Raw genomic sequence first — 15,107 nt, 5'->3', positions numbered from 1 at the left:
GAGCCAAGAAGAGGAGCCAGGTAACATAGTCAGGGAACAGAAACTGTAGTGCTCCATCCCAGTCCTCCTGATGCCTCTGACACCAAGCCCAGGGCTTCTTCCTCCTCAGAGTCTGACCTCCACCCCACCCCCATACAAGCAGCAAGTTAATCAGCGAGGATGCAACCGGGTAGACTACTTCAGGTTAACTTGGGGGCTCAGCAACAGAGTCTACTCACAATGTAAGAAATCCAATACTCCACAATGTCTAAGGCATCAAAACAAAAGAAGAAGAGGAACCCTACAAATTGCAGTTCACCTGTGGGGCTTTTCATTGGCACCACAGAGAATCCTGCCACCATAGGGGTGGCAGGTGTAGCCCTGTCAGCGTCATTTATTAAAGCCACTCAGAGATCCAATAAAGCAAAAATTATTTGGTAGAGTGAATGCACTTTTTGCTAAATGAAATGAGAACTATAGGAAAGGTAAAAAAAACTAGTAGTAGGACTAGCACAGAGCCGGGCGCAGTCATTCAGCCAACCCTTGCTACGACGATCATGAATGGAAAATCAGAACCATTCGAAAGCGTTCACGGAACTTACTCTGGAGTAATCAAGGTCTCTGGGCGTTGCGTCTGTTAAAGCTCGGACAAGGGCGTTCATCATACAGATCGGAGGAGATGGTGGGGAGGGCTGCGAGGGCTCCTGTTGTAGTGGGCTCTTTGGTTTGGAAGGCAGACGACCTCTCCTCCCTTTCAGACTATCTGTACGCACAACTGACGAGACACAGAGAGGGAGGGAAAAAAAAAAAACACCACTGTTTAAAGCTCACATTTGGAGTAGGCATAAATCATGAAGAGGAATCCAAACACATTAGAGTCTGGCAATGATGAATGAGACCCCCCATTTCAGAGCAGTGTTAAGTTTGGAAGAAGGCTCAACCGGGATTGAGCGAGAGTTGACATAATCAGGAGAAAGAAAAGCTACCCCATACTCACATTTGGTGATGAAAGTCTTCTCAAATAGAACAATGGCTTTTTATAAAATTGATTTTTTTTTTTTTTTGGTTTGAGAAATTAGAATGAGCAGTCCTCCATGTTACTTTAGTGTAAATATAAACACCGTTACAAGGAAAATGATTGAAAGAAAGGAACACTAGGAAAATTTGCTGCCTCGGTGTAAACATTAGCAGATCTCACTGTCTGAGGATAAGCATTAGCAAACCAGATGAAAAGCACGGTCTTACCTTCCTTCACCATCCCGACACTGAGACACTTCTGAAACCTGCAGTACTGACATCGATTTCGACGTCTCTTGTCTACCGGGCAGTTTTTATTTGCCAAGCAAACATATTTTGCGTTTTTCTGCACCGTTCTCTGAGAAGACATAACACAGAGATAGTCAACCAATGGTTTCTGGAAAGAGGCAAGACCTGACAAGACGTATTTTAATTACAACGTGAAAAGCGACAGTGCAATTTGTATAATTAGATAAATTTAATTTCCTAACACACTAGCCTGCAGGAAAAACAATTTTATTAGTGTTCCTGGCTGACAGTGAAAATCATCTTGGGTTGTTCTGAAGCGAGTCTCAGGAGGCACCCGACTCGGAGTGATAAAATCATATCTGAAATTACCAGGTCAACACATCGTACCTTGGAGGATTAGATTATCTCCACTTTTAATATCCCCTTGGGAACAATTTTCTACTTGTTCTACTCCCCTGATTATCACTGACCTTATTAAAATAAAATCAGAATTATCCGGGCTGTACTATGTATGGTGTAAGTATTGTATGCCAGATATCACAATAACTGGTTCTGTTAATCGATAGAGATGAAACCGTACACAGTCAAATCTGAGTTTGTCTTGTTAAAATATATAGGAAATAATGTTTTCAGCCTAAAACATATAGGAAATTGTGTTTTAATTAAAAGATAAACCCATGTGGTTGTACTACTTGGTTTGCTTTATCTTTAAAGGACACAGATAATAAACTGTCCAATTCTGACTTTGAAAAGCACATTCTTAAAGTTGGGTAGAAAGGTCACTGTCATAGCCAAGAAAGAAAACCCAAAGTCAAGTAAGAATAAGAGAAGGAAAGAAATATGAAAGTCATATAGACCCCGGGATTACATAAATGACTATTATTTTACACACCAAAAAGAACCACATTATCAAAGACACAGCATAAAACTTGATGCTGGAGATAAAAATAACATCGCGTTTTTCTGAGTCACATAGAATTTTGAAATGACTCGCGGGACAATAATTAAACATCTCTCATGCTCTGAATGCAAAATGATGCTTAAAAAGCCATAAAAACAAAGCTTTTCGAAAATGGTTGCATCTTATCACTTAGGAAGAAGTATTCCAAAAGGACCAGAATCTAGACAGCCCCACCCAGAACAGAACACTGGAATGTACTTGGGAAGGCTGGGTAGTGTTTTAAGAGAAGTTTAGGCAAGCTCTGCTTAGTGATCTGCTTTGGGTTCAAAATTCTAGTTTTACTTTTGACGTTTACTTCCCGCTTTTTGTGCCTCCCAGGGATTCAGTTTTACCCTGGCATGTGTTCGTTCCACCCAAGGGAATCAGTGGCTGTACATAGGACAAGGCCAACCTGTGTCAAGTCTCAGGCGTGGCTGCTGCACCTGAGTTTTCAGCGCCTCCGTTCTCTGTACTGACAGCAGCAGCTCTCTTTCCCAGAACACACCCGTACTTTCTAGCACCCCTTCTTGCCATTATCCCCAAGGCACTGTGCCGATCTAAGCGCCCGTGGCATTTTGCTGCAGGTATAGGATTCTCTGATAGCCCAAAGCCTCGTCCACACTTGTGTGTGTGTGTGTGTGTGTGTGTGTGTGTGTGTGTGTGTGTGTGTGTGTGGTGTAAGGACAGAGAGATCGTTACAGTCCAATCACTGCATTCCCATCATTAACTGCACTTCATGCCACAATTTTAAAGAATTCAATTTAATGGTAGAAAGCCACTGGGTAAATCCAGTTCCAGTTCCAGTTCCTTTAATTAACAGATCTGTGGGGTGGTCCTACCCTGGCCTGCCCCCATCCTTTCAAGTATAGATCTGTTTCCAGCGGACTGCTGAGGAAAAGGGAGGCGGCGGGGGAAAGGTTACTGATGCTACACTCCTGTGTGGTGCTACATTCTCAGTGTTTAGGGATGGTTCTGCTGTGGGGTCTTCCTTCACGAACTCTTCCTCGAATGTCTTTCTTTTCTCCCTTCCTGCTGACTGTTTATCACCCTTCAGCATTTCCATGGCAATGTGATAAAACTCAAACCCGCTAAGGGAACGCAGGTATGTGGTAGTGGCTATGGGAAACTTCGAGTAACAGGGAGAGGGGGGAGAAAGGAAGAGAAGGGGGAGGCTAACCCAGGGTTGGAGACTAGCTCAGGCCTGGCAATCACAAAGCCCTGGATTCAGCCCCCAGCACTCAGGGCAAGAGACAAAGGCTTATGAAGCAAAACAAGTGGCTTATTAGAAGGAAGTTCTGCCCTTAAAACATCACAAACGTGTTTATCCGTGGGGGCCTCTAACATGGCAACATCCTTACCCAAGCATCCTTTCATGCACATGGAGAATTCAGTGAGTGATGTGATAACCATTGTCATGTGACAACCAGATGCCTGTTGGCTTGTATGTCTAACCACAAACATGTGCCGGTCATAAATACGGAGTCTTCATTCAGTACTTAGCGTTTTGTGACTTAAAGGCTAGGAAGTCTTAAAGATGAAATAATATCTAATTTAGTATGGCCTTTCTTTGTGTTTGATCCACTGGTCGGGGAACTAAGATCTAGAAAGAAGGGCTATCTCCAATGTCATAACTGATAGGTGACAAGTTAGGAATTTTATTTGAATCTTCCAGCCCTGATTCTGGCTCCTAAATATATACTCTTTTTTTTTTTTTTTTTTTTTTTTTTTTTTTGCCTCCCAAATCCTTGTTACCCAATCAGCATCCCACTTCACCTATGTCATTTGTATGTTTCTGTTTGTGCCTGAAGTATCTATCAGTAGGTTAGGGTGTAAAGAGAATGACACAGAAATGTCTGGAACCATCTGAGACTCAGTGACAACAGAAGAACAGCACTGCTCCCTCACATATGGGGGGAGGGGGAAAGACTATTGAACTCCAGAGTCAAGAGAAGCCAGCTGTCTCCTATCCCAAATACAAGCAACATTGTTGCATAAGACTAACCACAGGATACTTCTCCAGGGTTCAGTTTCTTTGCTAATATGTGGAGGCCACTCTCACTGAAAAATTCTCCACTAAGAGAACGATCATCATGGGTGTTGTGTGTGCACACATGCAGGGAGGTAAGCATTACTGGAGGAAAGGGTGGGTTGACAGGGCCTGAGATACCTTCTACCCTTCTGAGGACTAAGCTGTCACAAGCTGCTTCTAGCCACACGGCCTTCCCCCTCTATACTGCCACCCCAGAGCATCTTGGGAGCACATGGATTATGAGTTGACCTCCTGTCTCCACCTCACTCTCTGAGTGTGAGTTCTGTGGCAGTGGAATGACCTCTCTGAATCTCCATTTTCTCCTCTAAGAAACAACGATAATTATCATCTAGCTTCAAGGCACACTGAATTAAAAAGAAAAAAAACCCGCGCCAGTGAATGACCAAAATCCAATCTTAAGTCTCTCAGCTCATCCTGTGTAGACTGAGACACAAATGCCCAGGCCTGCCACGCAGGTGCTATTTCCTCACACTCTGGGGAGACAATGAAGGGGTAATGATGGTGGTGATGTTTGAGCATTGTGGAAGTTTAGATCCTTTTGAGAATTTGCAGAAACCTCTATTCAGGAAAAAAAAAAAAAACCAAACCCTCAGAAAGCAACGTCAGGTCTGGAGGTTGGTGAAGGCCCTTCAAATGCATGGACAGTTTATGCGGAAACTTTGAGTTTAAAAACCCTGGGAAAGATGGGCCTGAAGCTCTAGGCCTAGGAATCGGAATGCACGGTGTGTGTGGGATTATAGCTTTCACATTGGTAAGGGCAAGGACTCAGCTACACTCACGTAGACGCCTCAGCAAGGGGTCTGACTGCAGAGTGGAGGAAGTACCTGGAGGAGGCATGCTCTCACCTTGAAGAAGCCCTTGCAGCCCTCGCAGGTGCGGACTCCGTAGTGCTGGCAGGCAGCATTGTCCCCGCACACAGCACACGTGCCCTCGCCGGATGATGAGCTCCTATTGGGTGGCGATGGTAGGCTGGGGCTCTCTCCCAGCAGGCTGGACGCGGTAGGGGACGCTGTGAGGCCCAGCGGAGGGAAGGTCAACGTGGCCGTCCTCTTGGCCAGCGGGAGCCCGTACGGATGGCCCTCGAGCGCAGCAGCTTGGCTGCCCGCGGCGGCCGCGGCTCCCAGGGGTAGACTGAGCGCAGCTGCGGCCGTGGGGTCATAGCCCAGGTGGTGGCCGCCGGCTGGGCTGGGCGCGGGAGGGTGTGGCGGTGAGGGCTTGAAGAAGATCGGGAAGCGCGCAGCAGCGGCCATTGGGGGCACTGCCTTCATCTGCGGGTCCAGCAGCGGTCCCGGAGCGATGCAGCCAGGCGCAGAGGGCAGCTCGTCGTCCCACAGCGCCCCCGCCTGCGGGGGGAAGCCTGGAGTGGTCGGCGTAGACGGCGGAGACTGCTTGAAGTACATGGAGGTGCTGGGCAGTACCTCGTCCTCGGGGCCAGAGGGAGGAGGAATGGACGGCTGCTGCTGCTGGTGGTGGTGGTGATGATGATGGTGATGGTGGTGGTGGTGGTGGTAGCCATGCTCGCGACCCTCTTCCATCTTGATCAAAGGCCGAGGCCCAGAAGGCGGCATTTGGTACAGGCAGGAGGGCTTGAGTTCGCAGCTGCTGGGGTAGCCCTCCATGAAGGTACTGAAGCTGGGCAGGGACGTCGTGGCCGTGGCCATGATCCCCGTGCTACCGAGGTCCATGGTCAGCTTGGCATAGTCGGGGTTCATGATTTCTGTGGTGTATTCCGAGCCATAAGTCTGCGTGGCATAAGTGGACCCCGGAGGCGAAGGGCTATATTGGGCTTGCACGCAGGGCATATCTACAGGGACAGAGAAAGGGGCTCAGAAGCCAGTTGACACTCCATCGGTCACCACGTGGATCCACTGCTCTCCAGAATCAGGAAACAGAGTGGCATCCTCTCCCACCTGCTGGCGAAGGCTGAATGCCCCTAGCCTCCTTTCTTCCTCCCTGAGAAGACAGCTGAGACCCTGACTGACAAAGGGGCCCCACCGGCAATAAAATGGACTCCCTGGGGTGGCTACACCCATCTTCTCTCCCTTGCTCTGTTCATTAAACTTTGATATAGATGCTTTCTCTCATAAGCCCATTTTTAAAATTAGTTTAACTCCTAAACAACAACAACAACAGCAACAACAACGACGACACTCTCCCAAAAACAATTGGAGTTGTCTCCTTAGCCATAGGGAAGGCCAAGGGGAAAGGAAGGAAATAACTTGTTAATTAATTTGAAGAGGAGGCCATTGATCCCCCAAGATATACATAGGTTGATTTGTAAACCTGTGAGTTATTGGTGGGGGGAGAGGTCCCTTGTGGGACAAGGAAGGCAGTGGCATGCTAACATTTTATGAGTGCCAACTAAGGCTGCCCACACAAGTTGTGGTTGCTGCTTCCCACCCACTCCTCCAAACAGGATTAGCAGCCTGCACAAACTGGACCCCTACTGATGACTTCAGCCGGCTTAAGTGGTGAGGTGGGCATGTAGGCCCAGGAAATGGACCGGGGGAGTCTGTGCCATCTGCAAAGAAAAAGCTCAGCTGTAACAGCACACCCACCAAACCTGCTCTCTCCTATATGCTGTGTGCGGATGCATATATGTATACCCTTCCCAATTCTGACTAATAGGATAATCTAACCCAGTAGGATCAGAGCGGTTTTATAACAACAGCTCACAGCTCTTCTAACAGGCACATTGGTCTAGGTATTTTCTCATGAAAGCAATTTCAAAACAGAGACACAGTCTCTCTGCCAGTTTGCCTAGGCTGGACCCCCAAAGCAGCTGGTAGAGAGGTGCTTGCTATATTCACAGAGGTGGAGGAAGGTGTGAAGGCCCCGAGAGTTACTGGCTCTGTGAATGACTTTTCTAATAATTTTCCTTTTCTTTTTTTTTTTTTTATGGCTAAGTCAAAGTGGTAGCATGGGGAGTTTCTGGTGGTTGGTTTTTCCGAGGCAAAGGAAACCCAGGTGCCTCCAGTCTTCTTGGAGGGTGTGGTGTGAAGGTGTGATTAGCAGAAAAGTGGGTGCTTCACATTTCCCTTCACATCTTTCTCTTACCCACATTTCCAAAGCTGATTGAGTCATGCGTGTATGGGATGAAATCTTGACGTGAAAAAAGGTGCTGAGGGCCTGTTGGAAGAAGCAGTGTTGAGGAGTGGCCGGTTCATGCCTGCCTTCTCAAGGGAGGCCTCCTGAGCTAGCTTGGAGTTAAAGAATTACTTAGCTTGGTGTCTAGTTCTTAGGATGAAATGGAAACTGTTTAAAAGACACAGCGTGGCCTTTACATCCCTCCCCCTCTTGCATCTCTAAGAATCTCTCAGAATCACCTGCTATTCTGTCCTCTCCCTATTGGCTCTTTGTCTTTCTGAAGTCTCCAGCAGGAGAGTGACTGTATCTGTGTATCTTTGGTGCCTATCCAGGCCCGCCTCTTCTTATACCTTTACCAAATTTGTAAAGAGGCCTGTAAACCAAATCCGGGCCCTTTACCTTTACTTCTCTGCCTCAATCACCTCAAACTCCTGCACCACAAATGATCTGGGTTTTAGATCAATAAAAAGGTTCCCTATCTCCCCAAGTGATCTCTTAAATGAATATATTGGATATAAAAGGACAAAAAGAAAGCCATTAAAAACATAGCATATCCCGATCGCTTGGAGTATTTGCTTTTCTTCTTAGGAAACATACTTTGGAGAAATGCTTCGTGTACTCTCTCTGCTCTGCTTGGTAGCAACAGGGTGTGGTATACAGCGGAGCTTCGTGCCAGGAAGCTCCTGTGCTGTGAAATGTAGGGTCAGTAGCCCTACATGTTGGTACTGGGCAGGTTGACCAGACTGCCCGCTGGTTGTTGGTTTCTCCACCCATTTCCCTTGCTCCGGAGGAATAAGGGCTTCGGACCTACCTGGAGGGTATCTTGCGCGCTGAATGGTGGGGCTGGGGGTCTCTCCAGCGGAGGCTGAGAGTGTAGGAGGCGGGGACGTCGGGATAGGCGAAGCAGCCGCCGCCGCTGTGCTGGCCCGCTCTGTTGAGGGTCCAGGCTCAGCGCCCGGGCTTGTCGGGCTGCGCTCTCCCGCAGTGGGCTCTGCAGGCACCGAGAAAGGGGACAGAGATTGTGGTAAGACTAGGCTGGGTCATCTTTCCCAGGGCTGGGTGAGTGGGGTGGGGGTGGGGGACCTGGAGAAACGCTAGATAATTACAAAGAATGTCATAAGGTTAAGTGAAAGCGCTTAGGGCTCACGGAGTCCTGGGCAAGAAGCACCACATCGTCGTAGGAAGCTAAGGGGAGGTTGCCGGCACCCACTGAGCTCACAGCCCTTTCTTTTATGATACATGATGCTAAAATCCCTGCATGGTCGTCGCTAAGAAATTGATCTTTTCTACACCCACTGTTGGTTTCCAGCTTGCGAAGTCAGGAAGACCGAAGTAAGGGAGACACTTAAGGAACGAATAGAGCCCGAATTGGGGATTGTGGTAGTGTCAGTGAGTATGCTGAAGAAAATAGCCATTTTTCAACTCCGACGGCCCCCACTCCTCAAACACAAATTTTACACGCCGCGTAGGAAATGCACAAGGTCCGGAACGAATGCATGAATGCCCGGAGGAATTAAGAAAGTCTGTGCTTTTCATTCTAAATGCTAATGGAGCTTCCCTTCTATTAGTCGCGAGTTTCGAGGGCCAAGGGTCAAGCAAACAAAAGGGCACAGAGGAAAGGCCTAAGCTGGGAGCCTCGCGCTCCGGCAGACAGCTTTGGCTGTGGCTGCGACGGATCAAGGGAGGTCCCCTGCCCTCAGCGGGCGGTGTCCCCGAGGGTGGGCGGCCTCAAGGCTCCAGGCCACCGGGTGGCTCAGAGGTGGTACATTCCGGAGAGCGCCCAGAGCGGCTCCCGGGCGAAAGTCCCGGTGCACAACCTAGTGAAACTTTGTAGTTGGAAGCGCAGCTTGACTGGCAGGGAGGAGGGCTCTAGCTGCCCCTAACTCCGGCTTATAGCGCCCCCTTTGTTCGGGGTGGGCACAGCTCAAAGGTTAGAAATGCGCCCCCTCCCCCCTCGTGGGGAACCCAACCCCCAAACTAACCAAAAGATCTCTGGTGAAAGCTGGACCCAAGGGTGGGGTAAGTTTCATCTCCTGCCACTCCCGCGCCCAGAGTTTGCTTGTAGAGAGAAAGAGGCTCGGGTTCCCCAGGTCTAGGAAATTCTCGATGGCCAGGAAATGGGGGATTCCCTTGCCATCCCCAACCCGAGGTACTCCGACGGAAACCTTGCGCTCGCTGAAGCGTTGGCACGAGTGGATCTTTCCACAGCTGTAGCATGTGCTTCTCGTCCTCCCCCTCTCGCATCTTCAAGGGGGGGGTCTTCCAGCAACCCCACCCCCAATTCTACTGGGTTTCCTATCCCGACTGTCTCTCGGAGCCTTTCAAGAGTAGTCTTTCTTTCAGGGGCAGCCTCTGAACTCTGGTGGGCGGGGGTCGCGCCTCCCCAGGAAAGGGGTTCCTCTCAGAGGTCGGCACCCCGCCCATCGTACAGCCCAGCCCAGAGCCCCATCGCTCTCTCCGCCCCCCGCCCCGATGGTCCGGTTACCTAGGTAAAGCCTCTGCGCCTGGAAACACGTTCTGTCGCTCAGGCTCGTGGCCGCTGGGGCCGGGAGTACAGAGCCTCGGGGTTGTAAATTAGGAAGAAATAACTACCTCTGTCAAAGCCCCTTTCTTTCTCCGGGGCAGACGAAGGGAACACCCCCGTGTTCCTCTCCCCGTGGTGAAGTGTGTGGAGGAAACCGTGAAACACACCATTGTGACCCGGGCTCCTCCGCGGAGTTTCCAATGGGGAGCGGGGGCGGAGGTTGGGCGGGGGCAAGAGAGGTGGAGAAGAGACCGGCAGAAAGGGAAAGACAGAGATTCTCAGAAAGACCGAGGGAGCTGAGACAAACCCCGGGGGAGAATTTCTGTGAGCCAGCGCTGGGTCCAGGATTGGGGGGGGGGGGCTGGGGGCGCCTGTGGAGGGAGTGGTGGCCCGGGCAGTCTTTGGCGTTCACGTTAATGCGTATCTTGCTGCGTTAAAACAACTCCAATAAAGTAATTTCATTCATTGTATTCAGTATGCGCGTTGGGCAGCTTTTCTTTCTCTAACTTGGTTCTGTGAGAAACATTTCCCGATTGTTGGGAAAGGAGCTCCGGAATTGGAATAGCGAAGGAATGGCTGAACCGAACCCTGTAACCTCTCTCCCAGCACTCCAAGGCCCAAGGATAAGCAGCTCGAGAGTACTGATGACCACACTCCCCGCGGCTCTTCCCTCGGGAGAACCCGGGCACATAAACAAAAGGCCACCTCCAAGAACGTTCTTGGAAATCAAGGGACCAATGATCATGAGCTCCCTCCTGACTGCCGGAAGCCTCCAACAGGTTCGAGAAAGTGCCTTTGAAAGCCAGTCTCCGCAGACTGAGCTCTGCCTCTCAGCTCTCTTTTTCATCGAGAACTTTCCTCCTTACCAAGAATAAAAACACTCGGAGCAACTTCTCCGAAAGCGCATTGAAAAGTAGTAACACAAGCCTTTCCCACACCAGTCAAGGCCCGGAGAAGAGGGACGCCGTCCCCACGCGTGTCGGGGCGCGAGAGTCGGCAATTACACCCGATTACCTCCGTGGGGAAAAGTGTAAACCAGCAAGTCGGCGACGCCTGGCAGACGTGCCTAGTGGAGCCCCGGGCTCATTTCAATACAATAAGCCGCATTCCTACAATTACACCCTCTTTGCTGAGCTCCTCCAGCGCCTCTGCAAACTCTGGCCGCTGCTGCCCAGGCAGTGTCCCTCCTAGGCTTTCTCCCAGACAACCAGCTTCATTTCACCATTAGACACATTAACTCGGACCCACCAGAGTCCCTATTTTCAATCCCACTTAAAAGGCAGGAAAATTACTGCCGTTCATCACCGGGGCTCCAACTCTCTGCCGCAGCCGCCGCCGCCGCCGCCGCCGCCGCCGCCGAGAGCATCATTACCATGACAACTAGAGCCGAAATACCCTGAATTACAACGCTGGAGCAGCTATAGCACAAATCCAGGTCCTCCTCTTTGTTAGAGGCTTTTCGCCTCTTTGGGTGGGGAGAAGAATCTCACAAGCTCCAGAGTCCCCGAGGGCCAGCTACAGGGGAAAAGTTTCAGATTGGAGCCCACCGCTCGCCTGGGGAGCAAAGCCTGAGAGGGGAGGCGGCGGGGGGGGGGAGCCCCACATTAAAAGTTGTCAATTTCAGGAGCGACACTTCCCAGCGCGCCAACTTTTAAGCAAGTCCCCATATTAACTGGGCATATTGTACGTACTTGGGTTCTGTGGAGGTTCCGTCTTTAGAGCGAGTTTCTAGAGAGCGACCCCGAAATCTGGATTGGGGGAGAGTCACAGCTGCTGTCCCGGAAGGGCTGCGGTGCACAAACCCAGCGGCTCCCAGAGGCGGTGAGCAGCGGCTGGCTGGGGATGCTGCGATCCCAACTCATGGGAGAGCGCCGCCGAGAGGTTCCGCAGGCGTCCAGTCTCCGGCTGCGACCAGGGGCTAGGATGTCGCCACGTTTCCCACCTCCACGGCCACTGCCCGCTCTGTCAGCGTTGCAAAGTGAGCCCTGGAGGGGCGTCCGGCTGCGGCGCGGCGCGGCGCGGCGCGACACCGGCGAGGGCGCCGAGAGAGAGGGGTGTGAGCGCGCGGGAGAGAGTGGAGTGTGTGTGCGGAGCGTGTGAGCGCGCGTGTGTCTGTGTGTGCAAGTGAAGGAGCGGGTGTGAGCGTGTCTGTGTATGGGGAGCGGAGGAGGAGCAGGCGCTGGAGGGGTGGGGGGCGGGAGGCAGGAGACTCGGCTCTCCCGGCTGCGCGTTCGCTCGCTCTCTCGGCACGTCATTTATGCCACAGGAGCCCTAGCGGCCTCTCCATAGAGTGCCTGGAATGCGAGACGTCAATGTGACGCCATGGGACGCTACGTCACCCTCCTCCTCCCTCCCCTGGCCCAGCCGGTTCCGCGTGTGCGAGGGTGTGTGTGTGTGTGTGTGTGTGTGTGTGTGTGTGTGTGTGTGTGTGTGTGTGTTCGCGCGCGCGCTCACGCGCGTTCCCCGGCCATTCTCAGGGACGCACAATGGAAACCGCGGGGAGCTGCGGACCACAGCCCTGAGGCTTCTCAGATTCGCGCCGCCAACCCCTCTGCACCGGAGCTGCTTGCCAGGGCGCCGGTCTACCGGAGGGTGCCGCAGCCCGCCCGCGGGTCAGGCGGGACCGCCCAGCTGTCAGGCTCCGGGTGGAGTAGAGTTGGAGGAGTGCTGCTGGCTCGCCTCCGAGGCTGCCCCGAGGCACCTAGCCAGGTCGAGGGGGTAAGAGAGAGGACAGCTCTTCCGAAAGGGAAGGCTACGCCAGCCAGCTTCTCCGAGTGACCTGGCAGTCACTGCTGAAGGAGTCTGGCACCAGCCCGAAGACTCCCTGAGGTGCAGCTGTGCTTTCCTCATGCAGTGGTTCTAAGGCTGTTTACGTCTCTCTGGCCCTTTGCGCCTAGGCTAATTTGCCTCTTCCTCCTGTCTGCTGTTGGTGTTTCGCCCTAGGATGCAGACCGCTCCAGGGACAAGATTTTATTTCTTTACACTTATGGTGTGGTGTTCTTTACTGGACACTTTATAATCCAAAGAAATGCACATCGAGCCACGCGCGCGCTGCACGAGAAACTATATATAAAACAAACACACCACACGTGTTGAACAGCTGAGTGAGTCTGACTGTTAAACAGATCCTCTACTCCTCCCCTGCACCGGGTCACACTTGGAACTCGCACTTTCACTTTTTTTGAGGGTCGTAGACGCCTCCCCTTCCATCTCTCAAATGAAATATTTCAAAATCAATCAACAGGATTCATTAAGCGGTCTCTAGGGGATCTTTCCTATGGCCCATTTGTCTTCCAAGTATGCAGAAAGTCTGGGCGACTGTATAAGGGACAGCGATTTCTTCCTGGAAATGAATTTAGGATGTCACTTTCTTGCTGAAAACAAAGCAAACCAGACAAACAAAACCAAAACATGTTCGAGTTTGGAACTCTTAGTTCCAAAGGTGGCTACTAAGTGAAAGTAACCTCTCTCAGAAATGATTGTTTTACGAAGGAAATGTTTGAATGAAACAACTCAGACAGACGCGGTCTCTGGTGGTCTGCTAGAATCCCAAGTGGCATTTTTTTTTTTTTTGACTTGAGCCTGTGGGTGGCAAAGTTGGGGGAAGAGGATCCCCTAGTCATAGCACATGCCCCAGAATCGAAGAAGGTTCGAACTGGGACCAGAAACTCGAAAACAAAACAACACGTGCATAGTGTGCCTCTCTAAGTCTACGCCTCCACTTTCACTTTAGCAGGCTGGTGTGCTTAAGACCGTGAGAGGACGCTCGGAAAGTTGTCCCAGCCCAGAGGAACCGAGCCCCCTGGCTGCGGGTGCGTTCCCATCCTAGCCCAGAAAGAAGGAGGGCGCTCCTACATTGAATCCATTCAAAGGCTGGGGGTTGGGGGAGCAGGACCTGGAGCCGCGCGGCGCTGACGCACGCGAGGCGCGTGATTGACGCAGGCGATGTTACTAAATTGGGCGGTTGGCCGGGCCCAGGCGGCGGCGCGCGCGGCAGATAGCGGAGTAGGTTCCCCTCGGTCACCCCCTCCCGTCTCCATTCAGCGCGGCACGGCGTGGGGCGGGGCGGGGTGGGACGCGCGCGTCCGCGCCGGGATCCGGCGAACCAAATATAGACGGGTCCCGGCTATTTTTAGTGGGGCGTCGGGCGCGCGCGCGCGCCGCACCAAGGGGCGCCCCGACTCGGCCCGGAGAGCGGACTGCAGAGTCGCCATCTTGTACTCGGCTCGACCCGGTCTGGTGCTGGGCAACTGGGGGCCGAGGGTAGGGGGCTGGAAGGGAGGCGCGGGCGCGAGCGAGGCGCGCTGCCTATGGCGCGCGCGCTCTCATGGCCCAGCGCGGTACCCCCCAACTGCTCGCCCCGGGCTCTGCAAGCCTCTGGGCCAGGTCCCGCCACGGAGACTGCCGGGCCAGCCCTGACTCGCGAGGGGGCGGAGCTGCCGGCGGCCGCCACTTCCTGAGAGCCGGGGATACCCATCCCGGACGTCACGGAGGAGTCGAGGCGGCGGTGGCGGCCCGGGGCTCAGCCTGCACTTGCATCATGGGTGAAGCAGCAGCTGCCCCGATCCTTTGTGCCCCCCCCCCCCATTGAGTATCTGCTTTGTTAACTGAAAATACCATGACGGACCAGTGTGATCACCAGTTCCAGACCTCAAAGAAAGTGAAGCTGTCAGGCAAGAAGAGGGAGACTCCCCCAGCCGGCTGCGATGGTATCTGGTGGGTGGGTGTGTAGAGAAGCACTTGACAGTTTTCCACGTATTACTTCTTGCCTAACTCTTCACCCTTAAGAAGGTTTAAAAATAATTTTATTTCCATGCTGTAAAAATTTCATCTGTGTTCTGCACCCCACCCATTCTCCTTCACTTTAAAATCTCATGCAGAGCTGGAATCACTCAATTCAGGAACCCTAAAATTAGGTACAATTTTTAGGAGACATGACATCTTTCCATGGAATTATAGAATACGTTCCATTTTCTAATTTAATATGTGAAAGGCCCTTGCTCACTCAGTTTATTATAAAGTCACTAACTTTGTTCATGTGAATTGGACGGTTCCCGTGTCCTGAGTTGAGACAGAAGTAATTTACCAGATCCACGACAATGCCACTTGCATGTGTGTTGGTAACCAAAACCAACATCACGGACACTCCTGGATTGAAGGAGGATCTTCTCCGACTTTTAGCACTTAGGAGTCTCTCTCTATAAATAGTGCTTTTTTTTTCTGGGTGGTAGTACTGGAGGGGAAACAATTATCCTAGTTTA

The 15,107-nt window shown here is 51.7% G+C and overlaps 1 protein-coding gene and 1 long non-coding RNA gene across 5 annotated transcripts in view; one reads left to right on the top strand and one right to left on the bottom strand.

Annotated features, from left to right (window-relative positions):
- The window catches only part of Nr4a3 (nuclear receptor subfamily 4, group A, member 3), a 41,147-nt gene extending 29,030 nt beyond the window's left edge, over positions 1 to 12,117 (bottom strand). The window contains exons 1-6 of one of the 4 annotated variants that reach the window (XM_039110691.2): positions 11,538 to 12,117; positions 8,134 to 8,313; positions 7,293 to 7,364; positions 5,081 to 6,039; positions 1,225 to 1,354; positions 582 to 754 (exon numbers count right to left, since the gene is read on the bottom strand). In XM_039110691.2, coding sequence (XP_038966619.1) covers positions 582 to 754; positions 1,225 to 1,354; positions 5,081 to 6,037 — 1,260 coding nt within the window. In that variant the 5' untranslated portion in view covers positions 6,038 to 6,039; positions 7,293 to 7,364; positions 8,134 to 8,313; positions 11,538 to 12,117. The other 3 variants (NM_031628.2, XM_039110692.2, XM_063288331.1) reach the window with 3 other exon arrangements.
- The window catches only part of LOC134478966 (uncharacterized), a 62,562-nt gene continuing 59,566 nt past the window's right edge, over positions 12,112 to 15,107 (top strand). The window contains exon 1 of the long non-coding RNA XR_010051797.1: positions 12,112 to 14,562. This is a non-coding gene — a long non-coding RNA (uncharacterized LOC134478966). The remainder of the gene's footprint in view (positions 14,563 to 15,107) is intronic.

This window comes from Rattus norvegicus, chromosome 5 (genome assembly GCF_036323735.1).
Source record: "Rattus norvegicus strain BN/NHsdMcwi chromosome 5, GRCr8, whole genome shotgun sequence".
NCBI lineage: Eukaryota > Metazoa > Chordata > Mammalia > Rodentia > Muridae > Rattus > Rattus norvegicus.
Note: the sequence above shows the minus strand (reverse complement) of the source record. Positions and strands in the feature narration are given on the sequence as shown.